At 41.9% G+C, this 14978-nt stretch overlaps 1 protein-coding gene across 3 annotated transcripts in view; it reads left to right on the forward strand.

Moving 5' to 3' along the window:
* SHTN1 (shootin 1) overlaps window positions 1-14978 on the forward strand; it is a 55923-nt gene that overhangs the window by 33757 nt on the left and 7188 nt on the right. The window contains exons 9-16 of one of the 3 annotated variants that reach the window (XM_054277141.1): window positions 121-267; window positions 1553-1706; window positions 2745-2850; window positions 4954-5036; window positions 8134-8246; window positions 8905-8958; window positions 11644-11764; window positions 12676-12859. In XM_054277141.1, coding sequence (XP_054133116.1) covers window positions 121-267; window positions 1553-1706; window positions 2745-2850; window positions 4954-5036; window positions 8134-8246; window positions 8905-8958; window positions 11644-11764; window positions 12676-12859 — 962 coding nt within the window. The remainder of the gene's footprint in view (window positions 1-120; window positions 268-1552; window positions 1707-2744; window positions 2851-4953; window positions 5037-8133; window positions 8247-8904; window positions 8959-11643; window positions 11765-12675; window positions 12860-14978) is intronic. The other 2 variants (XM_054277142.1, XM_054277143.1) reach the window with 2 other exon arrangements.

Here is a 14978-nt window from a genome sequence, read left to right on the forward strand (position 1 = left end):
TCATTATTTCTTCCACATTAACACGATGTTAGTATCTCATTTTTTTTCCAGTTGCCATTTTAGCATCAGACTGTGCTTGCCTGACTGTTGTTTTTCTCGGGTGTGGGCTTGTTTTGGCAGATGTATATTGAACAAAACAAGATGAAAAGGCAGAGTCAGTTGCTTCTGCAAAATTTTGCTCCTGATCAACAGCTTTTGAAGGCTTTGGATGACAATGCTAAGCTAACCCACACATTAGAAGAAGAGAGGCTTCAACACCAGCAAAAGGTAAAACAGAACTTCTTTTCATCTCATCGGGAAGTCTTTGAAAACCTCCTGAATTTAAGGAGTGCTGTGTCTTAATTACATTCAGAATTACTTGAAATCATATCCCCTGTAAGAGCTTTGAGTTTAAAAACTAAATTTCAGAGAAGGTTGTGATTCCCTTTTTCTGAGTCACTGTTCAGATGCGAGTACAGAGCTCAGAGGCTCCTGAGCCTGAAGAGGCTCAGGTTTAGGCAAGTATTTTATTCTGGGTGCCAGTGAAGTGCAGTTACAAGCAGTGAGTCAGGTTCCATTAAGTGAAGAGATGGCAAGAGCATATTTTGGACATTGAGTAATACAAAGGGTGCCTTGGGGGTATAAGGAAAGAACAGGAGGTGAGAGGTGGGCAGTGGTTTGGTTCTTGCTGAAAAAATGGATGGGGGAAAGCCAGACAGACACACTGGAGCAGGGAAGTGTAAGGTGAATCTGCAAAGTGCTGTGAGAAGATCTAAACTGATAGGATATAAACAAATTTATTCTCTGAAACTAGACTAGATTAATCTCTTTACTGGGAGAAATCACCATTGCTTCCCAGGAAAGCCTGAAAATGAGCTTTGCTTTAGCCCTGAGGCCTTCTCCTAAAACTCTGTTAGTAGAGTAAGAGTAGGGATAGGTAAACAATTCCTGTTCTTTCATCAATGCAGCAATACTAAGACTGCATTCTCAAATGCTCTGAATGAATATTTTGGAAGAATCATTTCCAGTTAATAGAAAACCTCTGCATCTTTGGCTACTTTGAAGTCTAGAACAAAATGTATATATTTGGGGAGCTGTGAAGTTACTGCTGCTCTGCATCTGAATGCTGCCTCTGATTCAGATATTCCATAATTTCCCCACTGGCATCTGCATGAGTTGAGACAAGGGAGTTTAAATAATGAGCCTGTCAGTGGAAGCAGTAAAAGAACAAAAATGTCAACGTTCTCATGCTTCAAATGAGGAAATGTTCTGAAATTAATTATGTGATAAAAACTCTATAAAAAGAAAAGGGAACAATGTAAAGCTTAAGTACTTTGGAGCTAAATACATATTTTAAAGAAGAGTTAAAGCAAGTTGGAATCAAAAAGAAAATTCTGACATCTCTCAGAAAAATCTTTCCAGCTTTCATTCAAATTTTTTCTGGGACTTTTGCTTCACTCCTGTACTATAACATGATGTTTTCAGGCATAACTGTGCCTAGTGGGTTATTTGCCAACAGGAGGGACAGAAAATATTTTTTATTGTGATGAATGCTCTTGTTTGCCAACTGCAGATTAAAGAATTAGAAGAGCAGCTAGAGAATCAGTCACTGCACAAGGAGATTGGTCGCCTTAAACAGCAGCTAGAACTTCTGGAAGAAGATAAAAAAGAACTGGAGCAGAAGTGTCAGCATGCAGAAGAAAAAGCTAGGGACCTCAAGCACTCAGGTAAAACTGTGTAATAACTTTGATTTTAGGGGTAAGGTGTGTGTGTGGTTGGTGCACATCTACATTTGAGACCCTAAAAGCTTTTGTGTAGCTGTGACCCAGACCTTTGCTTCATTAGACAAAGTACAGCAACTGCCTTCATCTGCAGAAAACTCTGTCCAAAATGTGTGTGAAGGAATAACCCTGTAAAACTTCTGTAAAGGAACAAAAATCCTGTGGTTAGCTTGCCCTGAGTCTTACGGATGGATAAATATATGGGAATAGGTGTCTGTGTGAAGGACACAAAAGATTATACCTGGACTTTAAAGTCATTCAGTTGATTTTTAATTTTTTTTACCTTTTAAAATTTAACAGCAAGCTTAAAATACTGCAATTTTAATTTGAGTCCATCATTGCAAGAACAAAGAACCATATCCACTTTGGAAATCATATTCTTACTTCTCCCATAACCTACTGCACATAAAACAGTTGCTAAGGATTTTTGTAACTAAAAGAAATTCAGGATTTTTTTTTTCTCTGTTTCTGCCCCTCCCCAGTTAATTATATTTGACAGCATTTCAAGCACAGAAAAGTAATTTCTGCGTTTTAGGTCTGACATGAAAACAGGAGAGAAAAAAATCCATTTTACCACGACCCAATTTCACCCATTTTTATGAGGAAAGTCCACACCACCAGCAAGACAGAGACAGGTCTGGAGGTTGAAATTGTCAATTTCTTTGATCTCCTGTTAGTTCATTCTCAAATACAACCTCCGATACACTGTTGCAGAAATGGGACCAAGTTTTCCCTGCTCTGTCATTTTATTTGGAGAGTCCTGTGTGAGGGAGAGTTTCAGTGGTAACTCAGGTTGGAGGCAGCTGCCTTAATGGGAATCTTGTGTGTTGTTCTTGGTAGAAAATGTCAAAAAATTGACGTTGGGCAGTTGTGTGGTTTACTCTTGTTTGTTCTTTAGTCAATTAGTAGAGTTTTTTTTCTCAAAGCTGGTTTGCAGAGGGGATGAGAGAGCTGACTGTGGTTTGTTTCTTCGCCCCCGTGCAGTTGATGAGCTCCAGAAGCGAATCCAGCAGTCTGAAAATCCTGCCCCGCCTCCGCCGCCTCCTCCTCCGCCTCCTCTCCCTCCTCCTCCTCCTCCCAACCCCATCCGGTGAGTGCTGCAGCCAGGGCAGGGCAGAGACAGCTGGCATCCAGGCAGAATGGTGTGTTCAAAGGAAAAAGCCTTTCTCCACCTGTGTGGTGCTCCTGAGCTGCAGTGTGGCCGCATTTCCCCTCCCAGAGAAAAGCAAGGCACACCTTCCCAAGGAGATTTGTGGGAATCTCAGCGGGGAAACTCAGAGAATGGAAAAAAAAAATCTTATCTCATTGGCTGTGCCTGTGTGCAGAAGTGGAATGCAATATGGAGATTGTTTACCCTGAGTGAGGGGGTTTTGTGTCCAGGCTGTTGGTCAGCAGTCAGTCACAAGATTCTGTGCAGTTCAGCTGAGTGGAGTTGAGTGCTTGAGCAGATTCAGTGTAATATAGTTATATAGTAATATAATATAGAATAATATAGTATAGTAAAGTAATTAATTAGCCTTCTGATACCAGTGGAGTCAGATGCATCATTTTCTCCCTTTGTCATCGGGGTTGCACTGTATTTACTATACTTACTATTTACTGTATTACTGCAGGACATGCTCAGTGCCCCACCTGCCCCCAGACTTAACAGCCAGGCCAATTCTGAGCAGTGCCTGCCTTGCCAAGCCTCACAGATTGTCTCGACTGTGATTTTGGAGGAGGAGGGATACCTGTCTCCTCTAAATTTAGGAGATTATTTTTTTTCCTATTCACCTGATCGCTGTAATTATAGACTTGTGAAATGCTTTCTATTGCCAAGAAAACTCCTTTGAACCAAAGGATATGTTGGATTATTGTGTGTCCCTTCATGTCAGATACTGATGATGAAAATGCAGACTCTGTTGAGTTCTCACAATTGCTTTCATAAGTTAAAAAGGAGGAAAAAATAACAAATGAAAATCACCACCCAGTCATCAAGCATTTTTGGGCAAAAATATCAAAATTTGGCTTGATTTCTACAAAGGACTATAAAAGAGGATGACCAGTCTCTGCTGATGTATCAGGCATTAGACCCAAATTAATTGACAAAACATTAAAAGGCACTTAGTTAATTTTAAAAACTGCTAATCTTCACATTGTCTGCTTGGTTTTAAAAATAAATGGACTTGGATGACAATTTGCAACCCTCTGTAATAGAAATGACATCCAGGAGTCTTGTTAACTACTGTGTTAAACTTATGAATAGATCTGATTACTGGGGACAATTCATCCCTTTGTGCATCTTGCATTGTTTTTAGAAATTAAACATATTCAGGCAGATTGTGTTTGGCCTTTTGCTTCTTTTATGTCCATTAACTCACTTGGCCTGCTTGCTCCTTTCTCTGATGGATAGCATGAATTAACTGTGTAGGAGTGTTGTGGGATTTTTCTGTTCAAATTTGTGCCCTTTACTGTTTGGATATTAATTTTAAGCCCTGTCATAGCAAAGTCAGACTATTCCCTCATGCACTGTGATGTGCATGTGAATAGAAGTTGTTTCAGGACATAGGCACTGGCTGCTGCATTTTTCTGGGACAGAGTTTTGACCTTTTAGGCTGGGATGTCACTGCTGGGTAAGGAATGATGTTCAGTAGGGAGTGACTGGCCTCACTGACACATCAGATGTGCACAGGAGCCTGTATTGTTCTTGAAGATGAATCATTTGCTGGTGTGGACTTATACATTTTGAATATAGTGAGGGGATAATTATTTGACACTGTAAGAGATTACAAACTTGGAAATGGTGAGGAGATACTGATCACCATATTTAAGTGTCCTCTGGAGAACAATACTTCAACATCTACAGCTCTTCTTTCTGTTTATTATGCCAGAGCAGCTTCTGTTTGTCATGTGTCACAATGACACCCTGGCTTTTAATATTCAAATCTGGAGTATTTTGATTTGTGCCTAATGCCTGTTAAAAAGAAATAAATTTCTCTGGTGCATTTTGATGGGAGGCATTGTGGGGGGTAATTCAGTGCATCTGCATTCAAGAACCATTAAATGAGTCTTTTGTGAGTGGCTGTATAATCAGGTGTAAGCAGGCTGCTGGTGTGTCGTGTTCAGGCTCATTCTGACAGTGGGGGGACCCAGGACAGAATGACAGTGGGGACCCTGGACAGAATGACAATGTGCAGTTTCATTTCCCCCCAAGGTCTCTCATGTCCATGATTCGCAAGAGATCTCACTCCAACACCAACGTGAGCAAGAAGGAGAAACCTCCTCAGCAGGAGTCAGGTATGGCTCATCCCTTCTCAGGCTGTGTGGGTTATCCTCTGGGGCTGCAGGAAAGGAGCTGGGCATAAAGATGGTGGTTCAGATTGTCAGCATTATCAACAGCTGTCCATGTCCAGCACAATCCTCTGCCTTGCAGTCCAGAAATGGGATTGCAGCCCAGGAATATGTGTGTTACAGACACATTTTCTGAAAAATCCTTTCCTTAGGATTTTTTCTCTTGAGAAGCTGAGAGGCCTCAGGAACAAAATGTAAACAATGGTTATCTGCTGCTGTGGAATGCAACAGGTGCATCTGTGATTGGGCTCATATTGGTTGTTTCTAATTAATGGCCAATCACAGTCTGCTGACTTGGACAGAGAGCTGAGACACAAACCTTTGTTATTCATTCTTTCTTTTTCTATTCTTAGCCAGCCTTCTGATTAAATCCTTTCTTCTATTCTTTTAGTATAGTTTTAATATAATATATATCATCAAATAATAAATCAGGACTCTGGGCTTGTCTGGTTCAGAGAAAAGGAGGCTGAGGAGTGACTTTATTGCTCTCTACAGCTCCTGAGGAAGGGACAGGGAGAAGGAAGTGCTGAGCTCTTCTCCCTGGGATCCAGTGACAGAACACATGGGAGTGTTTAAAACTGCATCAAGGAATGCTTAGACTGGACATAAGGAAAATTTTATTTATGGTGAGAATGGTCAGACACTAGAAAAGGCTTCCCAGAGAGGTGGCTGGTGCCCCAAGCTTGTAAGGTTTTGAGGCTGTAACTTTTGTTCAGCCCTGAAGTGGCTGTTAGAACAGATGGTCACAGCTGAAACATTTTGTTGTATTCTACTCCAAATTTCCTTGAGATCCCAAGTAAATTTGTGAGGCCCTCATAGGCACCTCTGCCTCCACAACTGAAATGGTCATCAGCCTCCAATTTACTTCTTCCAAAAGGATTTGAGTGTGAACAGCCTTTGAGGCTGAGGTCAAAAACCTCCAGGGAACACCTGACATTTGCTGTAACTGGAGAAAAGTTGTAACCTTCCTGCTTGAGCTGCAGCACGTGCAGGGCTTTGTGCTTCCATAGGTTACCTGCAAGAGGCAGAAGACCAAACCTACAAGCATTAAACAGAGAGCAGGTTCTATTCAGCATAATACAGGGAAATTTCTGAATTTCCACATGGCAATTTCTTCTGTCCAGAGCCTCTCCACAGAGCTTGTTCGTTAAATACTTCAGTTTTCATCCCTCAATTCGTATCTTGTGAAATTACCACTCAGAGTTGACTGTAATTCTAATCCTTTAATAACACTGAAAACCTAAAACAAAACAGTCTTGCACTAAGGTGGCTCTGCATGCAAAGTAACAGCTGAAATTGCATTTTATTGTTGTTAATGGAAGCTGGAAACTTAGTAGGTTGAGAACAGGAGTTAAGTACAGATTTGCAAATGACTGTGAGTGCCTGAGGAGTCAGGGCTAGTTAGACAGGCATTGCCAGTTAAATAACCAAGGGTTTTCTTGCTGTTTCTCTCTTCCTTCTGAAGCAGCAGGAGTTTGTTTTTAGTGAACTGCTTAACTCATTTGCTGCCACTTAAACAAAGAAGGGAACCTGGCTGAAATTATAGGATATAACTGTTAAAAAGACCCCTGCTGTTAGCAGACTAATGGTATGTAAGTCAGGCTGGATTGTTGCATGGAACCAACAGGAAGGAAGTCGGGGAAAGAGAATTTTACTCCTCCCATTCTCAGGTGAGGAACTGAGGAGTGGAGTGACTTGGGCAGGTCCCTGGGGGAATTTCTGGGAACTGGTTACCAGTCTGAGAGAAACAAGGTTGTTGGTCTGGATAGAATAGTTAGAGAGATGACCTTGTCTGAGATCTCTGATGAAGGGTCAGTCTTATCTTTCAGTAGAAGTCCAATTATGGTGCCTTGATTTGTCAGGGTTCCTTGAAGCATCCTAGATGTTTTGATTACAACTTTTTGTTGAGACTGTCACAAGCAGTGATTGCATGAAATACTCTGAAATTCACTCTTAAGTTCTCAACTCCTCATTCTTTCATTATTTATTAGGAAACTAACAGTTCTGACCTTTCTTCAATTATATATAAACTGCTTTTCCTCTTAATAGTTGAGCTGTCCTTAAAATAAAAAAGGGAGAAAGTTCTTTCTTTATCTAGTTATTATATCAAACTTGAGTCTTGTTTTGACCCCTGTTAAGGACTTAGAATGAGTGGTTTCTATCCCATACCACCAATTAAGCTTTTATATTTGAAACAGGCTGTTTGTGAAATTAAAGGCTGACATTAAATCAGCTTAGAATACATAAACCACATTTCTATGAATCATCAAGAGTACCCTGACAAGTGAGAGAGCAGAAGTCTTTTTAAAAAACTCCTGTTACATAAGGTACAAGGTTGGCAGCTTGGAATAGCATCAACCCTATTTCTCCAAGTATTTAAGTGCTCTTCCCCCCCTCCCCTTTCTGGTATGTTAAGGGTCTTTCCTTTTGTTATCCAGAATAAGTTAACAGGCATTATTTAGGTTCATCACAGAGCTTCCTATGTCATCTCAGTAATTTGCAGTCCTGATACCAAATCTCTTGAGAGAGCAGCCATTTCCTTCCGTGGTATTTCAGTTTTTCCCTTTAACGTGACGCAGGGTTTTTAGGAGGGGTGGGTTTAGGCCAGGCTGAGGTGTTGGTGTGTTGTTCCTGCCAGCCCCTCAAACCCATGAGAAATGGGGGAGTCCCTGTCCTGGGGCATCATCAGCTTCTCCTGTGTCACTGCAGCTGTGGAGATTTCTGCTGAGCCCCAGTGGAAGCAGAGCTGGGTTCTTCCAGCCCCTGCTGCTTCATCCTGAGCACTGAGCTTGTGCAATTCCCAGACAGTCCTGGAGCTTTGTGTTTGTCAGGATGAGGGCCCTGCATCTGTCCAAACTTCTGCAGCTGGGCAATTGCAAAGTCAGGATGCTCAGTGCAGGGTGGAATTTTATCCTTGAGGAGCTGGGGGCAGCTGAGCTGATAGCAGAGATCCCTGTATCCAGAATGAGAACATGGTTTTCACTTTGTACCATTTCTCTGCAGCTCCTGTCTGAAATGTGATCTGTTCTTTGGCCTTTTGTAGCAGGTGAAGAAGTTACAGATCTGAAGAGGCAAGCTGTGGAAGAAATGATGGACAGGATTAAAAAAGGAGTTCACCTGAGACCAGTCAACCAGTCAAGCAGGCCTAAAACAAAGGTTTGGAATAAGACCAATAATTTTAGCTAAGTACAGTAATTTACACTGAAAATAAACTTTTCTGTTATATATTCAGAAAAATACGTTTTCCTCCCCTCATTTATTTACTTTGCTTGGTTTTGGATAACATGGATTAGAGCAGCATATACCTGAAGAACAAAAAAAAAAAAAAAAAAAGAGAAAGCAAAAAAAACCCCAAAAACCAAAAAACAATGCAAATGAAGGCAGCAGTAAGTAAATAAAGGTCAGTTTCTTTGACACAGAAAAGAAGCTTGTAAACAAACAGCTGGTAAGAAACAAAAAGCACAGAGAGAATGCCTGAAGTGGTTAAAGGGGATGATCAACAAGTGGGCTGCATTAACACATTTTTTTTTCTTTTATGCAACACAACTTATACCAGAATGTGGTTACTGTAGAACATTGCTTACCTCCTTCACAAAAGCATAATCTTTATTTGAGTCTGTGGTTCACAGTGCTGAGAGCTGAGGCTCTTCTCTTCATCTGAGTAAGGAAATAGACAGAATGTTAGCCCTGTGCCCAGGAGAGGAGGGGACAGGAATGTCACACAGCCCCTGGGTGAGGTCTGTCTGCAGGTACAGAGTCTGTCCTGGGCCACTTCATGTGACTTTTAACATTTGTGTCTTGTGTTTGCTTACAGCCAGAAACACCAAAGCCCTCTGAAAGTGCAATGAAAGAACTAAAAGGGATTCTGGTAAGAGGAAACTTTCATATTAAATTTCATTTTCTTCTCATTGAGCTGGCAGGGCCTTCTGTGCAAACTGTGAAACTTCTGCACTTTGGGTTGAAGCCACAGAAGCAAATCCCCCAATTCCACCATTTGACTTAAGGAGAATTTGTTTTTGCACTCTTCTCTGGGTTTGTGTGCTCCTGCCACTAGAGGGGATTTTGTGGTCTGTGTCTGCCATAGATTCTTTGGAAAAATTCTAAATACTCACAGTGGGGATGCTTAAGGATGGAGGATACCTAGTCCAAAGTAAAGCCCCTGGACTGCACATAGAGTAGAGTTGTCCTCATCAACTGGTCTCCTTCTTGTGGCACCAGATTTCTTGTTAGCATAGGTGAGGTTTAAATAAAGCAATAGCTCTGGTCTGTCTGTATTTATTTGTAGAATAAATGAATAGCTGTCCATATAACCCCTTATCACAAAATAAAAACATTAGGAATGTTTGGCCCAGCTGAGAGCAATGTGCTCTTTTTGTGTCCTTTACTCAAGTCATTGCTTGTTGCTTCTTTTGCACAAGAACTACAATTGTGTCACTCAGAAGGAGCTGTAGTTCTTGCTCCCTGACTTTGTAACCCTGAAACTTTTGAGGTGCCACTTTGGCAGGTGAAATTCTGCCAGTTTTGAAGCAAAATGCTTCACTTCCACTCTAGAAGGTGAAGCTAATCATTCTCACCACCCTGTGGTTAAACAGCCCATACAAAAAACAGTTCAGTGGTGTTTTGGGGGATGCAAGGCAGTACAGCAGAGTGGGATTTAAAATCACCAGTGATGGGTTAAAGTTGCTGTTCTCCAGTCATGTGAAAGCAGGGGAAGAAGGGAAGAAATGGTCTAGAGAGTCACCAGACCCTAATGCTGAGCCCTAATTAGAGGGACACTTAATTAAATGTGGCAGTAAATAGGAAAGGAATAAAATGCAACAGTGAGAGTGTTCTTTAAGCAGAATTCCATAATTACAGGAGTGCTGGGATGTGGTGTGCTGTTTGCACAGTAGTGAGGGTTGGACAGGGCTGTCCTGCCCAGGCTCCTTTCTCTAATATCTGTTTTATTTCTCCAGCACTGTGTCACTGACACCAGGGAAGCTGGATTGTGCACTCAGGGGGAGCAGGGAGAATCCTGCAGGCCCTGCATGTCTGTGTCAGGCTCCTTGCCTCTGAGCCTCTCAGGGTATTTGCAGTGCAAGACAAACTGGATAAAATGCAGCTCCAGTCTGTTCTTGAGAGCAGTGATTATGCACAGTCAGACAACAAACATGGGGGTGGAATGTGACGGAGTAAACATTTGTTGTTACTATGCTAATTATGCATTTTGTGTAGACCTCCATATAATTGTTACAAACAAAACACATTTATGTTGTGCAGATTCCAGAGTTTGAGTGACTCCCCTTTTTTAAGTTGCTTTTGTACATGTACATTTGTACAGATCTGGGGCATACTACTAATGAATAACCTGCTCAGTTAAATTTCAAATAGTTTTGAAAGAAAATTTTTTAACTTCTAGGCAGGAGTGAAGAATTAAGGGCTTCTCTGCAGGGCTCCTGAAAATAGGACAGCTTTTGCAACTTTCAGTGTTACTTCCTTGGCTGTTTCTGATCAAAGGTTATGTGCTTATCAACAAAAGATGTCAATAGAATGTTATTTATGATCTGGTAAAATGCTGTATGAATCTGACATGTTTTGGAAGGCTGAATAAATAAGATTTATGGAAAGACTCAGAGGGAAAATGAAATAGTATATGGGCACCAAATTTCCAGTTGCATTATAAACATTTTGGGCAAATTTTACAATCAAGTATGTCCTGATCCAACAACTGATTTTTGGGAGGGGGGAAATGCATGCAGTATGCACCAAATGTGTGTTTAAATTCCTGTAGGCAAGGTTGTGAGGTTTCAGGCTTTAAGAAGAAGCTAACTTTAAGAAAATCGCTCCTGCACTTGCAGCTTCACTGATACTACATGCTAGCCTTGGTATAAGGCAGTAATAGCATTTATTTATGTATTTATTAATAGCATTTATTTAGTAATATTTATTAATATCATTTATTTATGTTCTGTATGTATAAAAAACTGTTTTAACTTGAGATCTAACTCTGTGTGAAAGAGAAACCTTGAAGTATACAGACATAGAGTCAGGTTTATGGCAGATCAGCTACATTATAGGATATAATCTGCTGCAGTTGTAGCTGGTAAATACTGGCTTCTGCACATGTATACACCAGGATGCAGCAACACAGGACAGTGTTAAAATATAAAAGCCACTGGAGCAGTAAAAGATGGATCTTTGGCTCTTTGTTAGCAGAGGTTAATTATGTGCATGATGACTCTCCAGCAGTTTCTTAAGATCCTTCACACGTTAAGATGGAGGAAGTTGGCAGTTTCCCACAAACATCAGAATTTGTTCATCAGTGGCAGGGCCAGGGCATCTCTCTTCAGCCTGACATCACTCCCCTCTTGTGTAGTGAGTGTGGTTTGTCCCTGCATCATGAATCCAGGCAAGATGAGCTGTGGGGAGTGGATCCCAGCTGCTCCTGCTGTACCAATGGCAGAGCCTGGCAGCTGCTCTGGAGCTGCAGTGTGAAAGATTCTGAAGCTGTGCACATGAGCTGCTTGGCATCATCTGTCCTCAGAGAGCTTCTCCTGCCTTTCTCTTGCTGTAGGAAACCCTGAATAAATCCACCAGTTCCCGGAGCCTGAAGTCCCTGGAGACAGACAGTGGTGAAACGGAGCTGGAGCGAGTCCTGCGGCGCCGGAAAGTGACCACTGAGCAGGACAGTGGCAGTGAGTGCTGCCCTCCAGGAGTCCCCTCCTCTCCCTGCATCAGGGACTCCTGAACCTTCACATGCTCTTCCAGACCACTGCCATTGCAGCCACCATGAGAACTTCACCTTCTTCTTCTTCTTCCCTGTCTCACCTGTTGCTTTTCATCCCATTTTCTCCAAGAGATGCTTCTGTCAGGATTTTATGCGCACACAGACACATAAATTCCTCTTTCCATCCTGGAGCTCAGATGTTATTTGCTTGAACCTTGTCTCTGCTTTGCTCTATTTCTGGTCACATCTCACAGTACACACTAGGGAGAATGTATTTTCTTGGAGGCACTGGCATTGCACCAGCATCAAAACATGACAGACCTACTGTGAAAATACTCTGGAGAGTAATGCTAGCCAGAGAAATGAGATTTAGGAGTGGTGATTTGAATTAACCTCCTCTGCAGACCAGGGGTCTCCAGCTTTTATGCTGTGCTTTACTGTCATCTTCTTTAAGAAACTGTTGATGTTCTGCTTGGCTGCAAACACAATTTGTACAAATGTGAGTCTGTGGCTGGTTTGAATGTCACTGTAGAGCTTTATCTTGGATTTGCAGACAGCTCACTGGCTCCTCATTAGTACTGGGAGCAGCTTTTCTGCAGTCAGGCTGGGAGAGCACCAAAGCTATGCCTGGGTGGGGCTGGGTGGGCAGCAGGACCTGTCCCCCCAGAAGGCAGGAGGATCAACACAGCCAGTGATGCCTGTGGTACAGGGAAGGGAGAGCAGGAGCTGGAAATGCAGTATTTTGACATTCTCTTGCACTGGATGCTGTTCGTTAAAATTCCATTTTGATTTCTGCAGTTAGTTGAATTCTGCTCTGCTCTTGTGTTGTTTCCTGACCAGTCTGGGAAACAGAAGCATTAAACTTTCTTTGGATTTTAGGTCCCACTGGAATCCTGGCCACATCAGAATCAAAGTCTCTGCCTGTGCTGGGTTCAGGAGCCAGTGCCCCACAGGCAGCACTGAACCAGAAAGATGTGGAGACAGATTTCACTTCCAAAGTACCCAACTCAGGTCCTGTCCCCAGCCAGCCTAAGGGTGCTACAGGCTCCAAGCCTACTCTACAGTAAGTAGAATATGGATTTCTAGATATATTGTAGTACAAGATGTGTTTGGGAAGTGATTTAATATCAGTTTTAGTTAAGAAGATAAATGCACAGTCTGCAGCTGTTTACCACCGACTCCCCAGATAATTTGCATCTCATGTGAAAGGAGAAATTAATTTCTCTTTAATGAAGTTCTTTTTCTCTAAAACCTGAAAACATTCTTCAAAAAATGTTCATTTTTGTAAAAAAAAACCCTCAAGAGATTTTGAACAATAACAAGGTTGAAGGTTTTTTCCATATCCTGAAGAGGGATGATAGTTATATTGTTAACTCTTGATTAAAAGTTGTTCTGGCAAATATTCCAAAAAAATAAAATCATGTGAGTCATCTTGGTCTATATGCTGGTGTGCAGGGCAGATTCTGTTGAACCAAAACAAGTCCTGACTATTACTCTTAAAAATTTGTTGGTGAAAAGGTTGAATTACCTTGAAATCTCAAGTTAAAAAAAAAAAAGGTGCTGCATTTGCACAGATAGGCAGCAGAATCTTTCATCACAGCAAACTGGAGACCTGAAACCAGCATCAGGGTGAAACCAGCATCAGCAATATTTATTTCAGATTCCCTGCAGGTTTGGTTTGCTCTCCAACAAACCAGGCTCCTTTTGGAATTGGGCTGTGCACTTGCTTCTGCTGCCTTGCCAGGTCGCTTGTCAGTTTGTCATTTCAAGAAAAGGAAAGAGATGAGACAAATCAGATTGGCAAAATATTGTAGTTATGGGTAATTAAACTCCTGATTTCCTGCTCTGTCAGTTAGAAAATGCCACCAGTACCTATTCTAGCAAGTCTTCATTGTTTTGTTCAGAGGAAGAAATCATGACAAATGAGCTGAATATTCAGTTTACATCTATTTTTATGAACTGATACTTCACTCTCATGCAGGTACTTTCATCATTTATTTTTGAGTGGATAAAGAACCCAATTTCCTTTTGTGCTCTACAGTTGTATTTAATTCCCACAGAGAATTAAAAGCAGAATGCAATTTTCAATCATATGTATTTTCCCCATTTAAGTATTCTTAGAAGAAAAATGATCTTCATTTTAATTTAATCAGAAAGATGAAGATATTTTCAGCAGTTGTTTAGGCATGAATAATGCCATTGCATTTTCTTGAGCAGCTACCCTTGACAGAAAGGTGAGGTTGATCCTGAAAATTGTGTTTGTAGTTTGTGGATTTCTGTGATTTGGAACAAACCAGAAAACACAAGACAACTCCTGCCACCTTTTGTGTACCTTTATTTCAACGAACTAAGTGGAAATTGCATTTACAAGAAAGGAAATGAAATAATTGCAGGCCCCAAGGTCTCTCAGAATGCGTGGTGAATTGGCTGTGGAAAGGATCTTGTGCTGACAGTCACAGTTGTTATGTGTTAGAAAAGCATATGTGAAGCTCTATTTCTCAGCTTGCCTATTCAGTGACATCCCAAAAGACACATTTCACTTGAATTTATCTGTTTAAAGCATTAAAACAAATGTGGTGGGCCAGAATCCTTAGTGCTGCAGGGCTTCCTTGCTCTGAGTCACTGGTGTAAACCTGCTGAATTGGGAGCACTCATCCTTGGGGATGGATTTCCAGGAGAGAGGAGGTGCTGGGGCTCTCCTCCTCTTGTGTGCCAGGCTGGCAGGAGGAGCAGGGATAACCTGCAGGCCCCACACCACAGGACAGAGCAAATGCTTTGCTTTTCTCTCTTGGGGGCTGTTTGCAGCAGAGGTTGGTAGAAGCAGCCTCCAGACTCTGAGGTGTGAAAGCTGTTGGAAGCAGGGCTCCTTGGAAGCAGGCAGCAGAGGGCAGTTCCTCTGGCCAGCAGGTCTCACAACTCAGCTCTGTAACCAGGCAGTTTTCTGGGCTTCCCTGCAAGCAGCTTAGCTTGGATCTGCAGAGCACTTCTGAAGCGAATCTCACTATTGTCTGTGCTTGCCGTGCTTTGATTTGTAATCTGGAGTGCCCCTAGTGCATCCTGGATTCATGGCAGGAGTGAAGCTAAACCAGGGCATGTGATCCATCCATGGTTTTGGATGTCCTGGGGGGCACACAGTGAATCACCCTGAGCTGTGTGCCCTGCACAGGGGCTGCTCCCTCCAC

The sequence above is a fragment of the Melozone crissalis genome, unplaced genomic scaffold, assembly GCF_028551555.1.
Source record: "Melozone crissalis strain CALT ecotype California unplaced genomic scaffold, PUWL_Pcris_2 ptg000019l_1, whole genome shotgun sequence".
Lineage (NCBI taxonomy): Eukaryota > Metazoa > Chordata > Aves > Passeriformes > Passerellidae > Melozone > Melozone crissalis.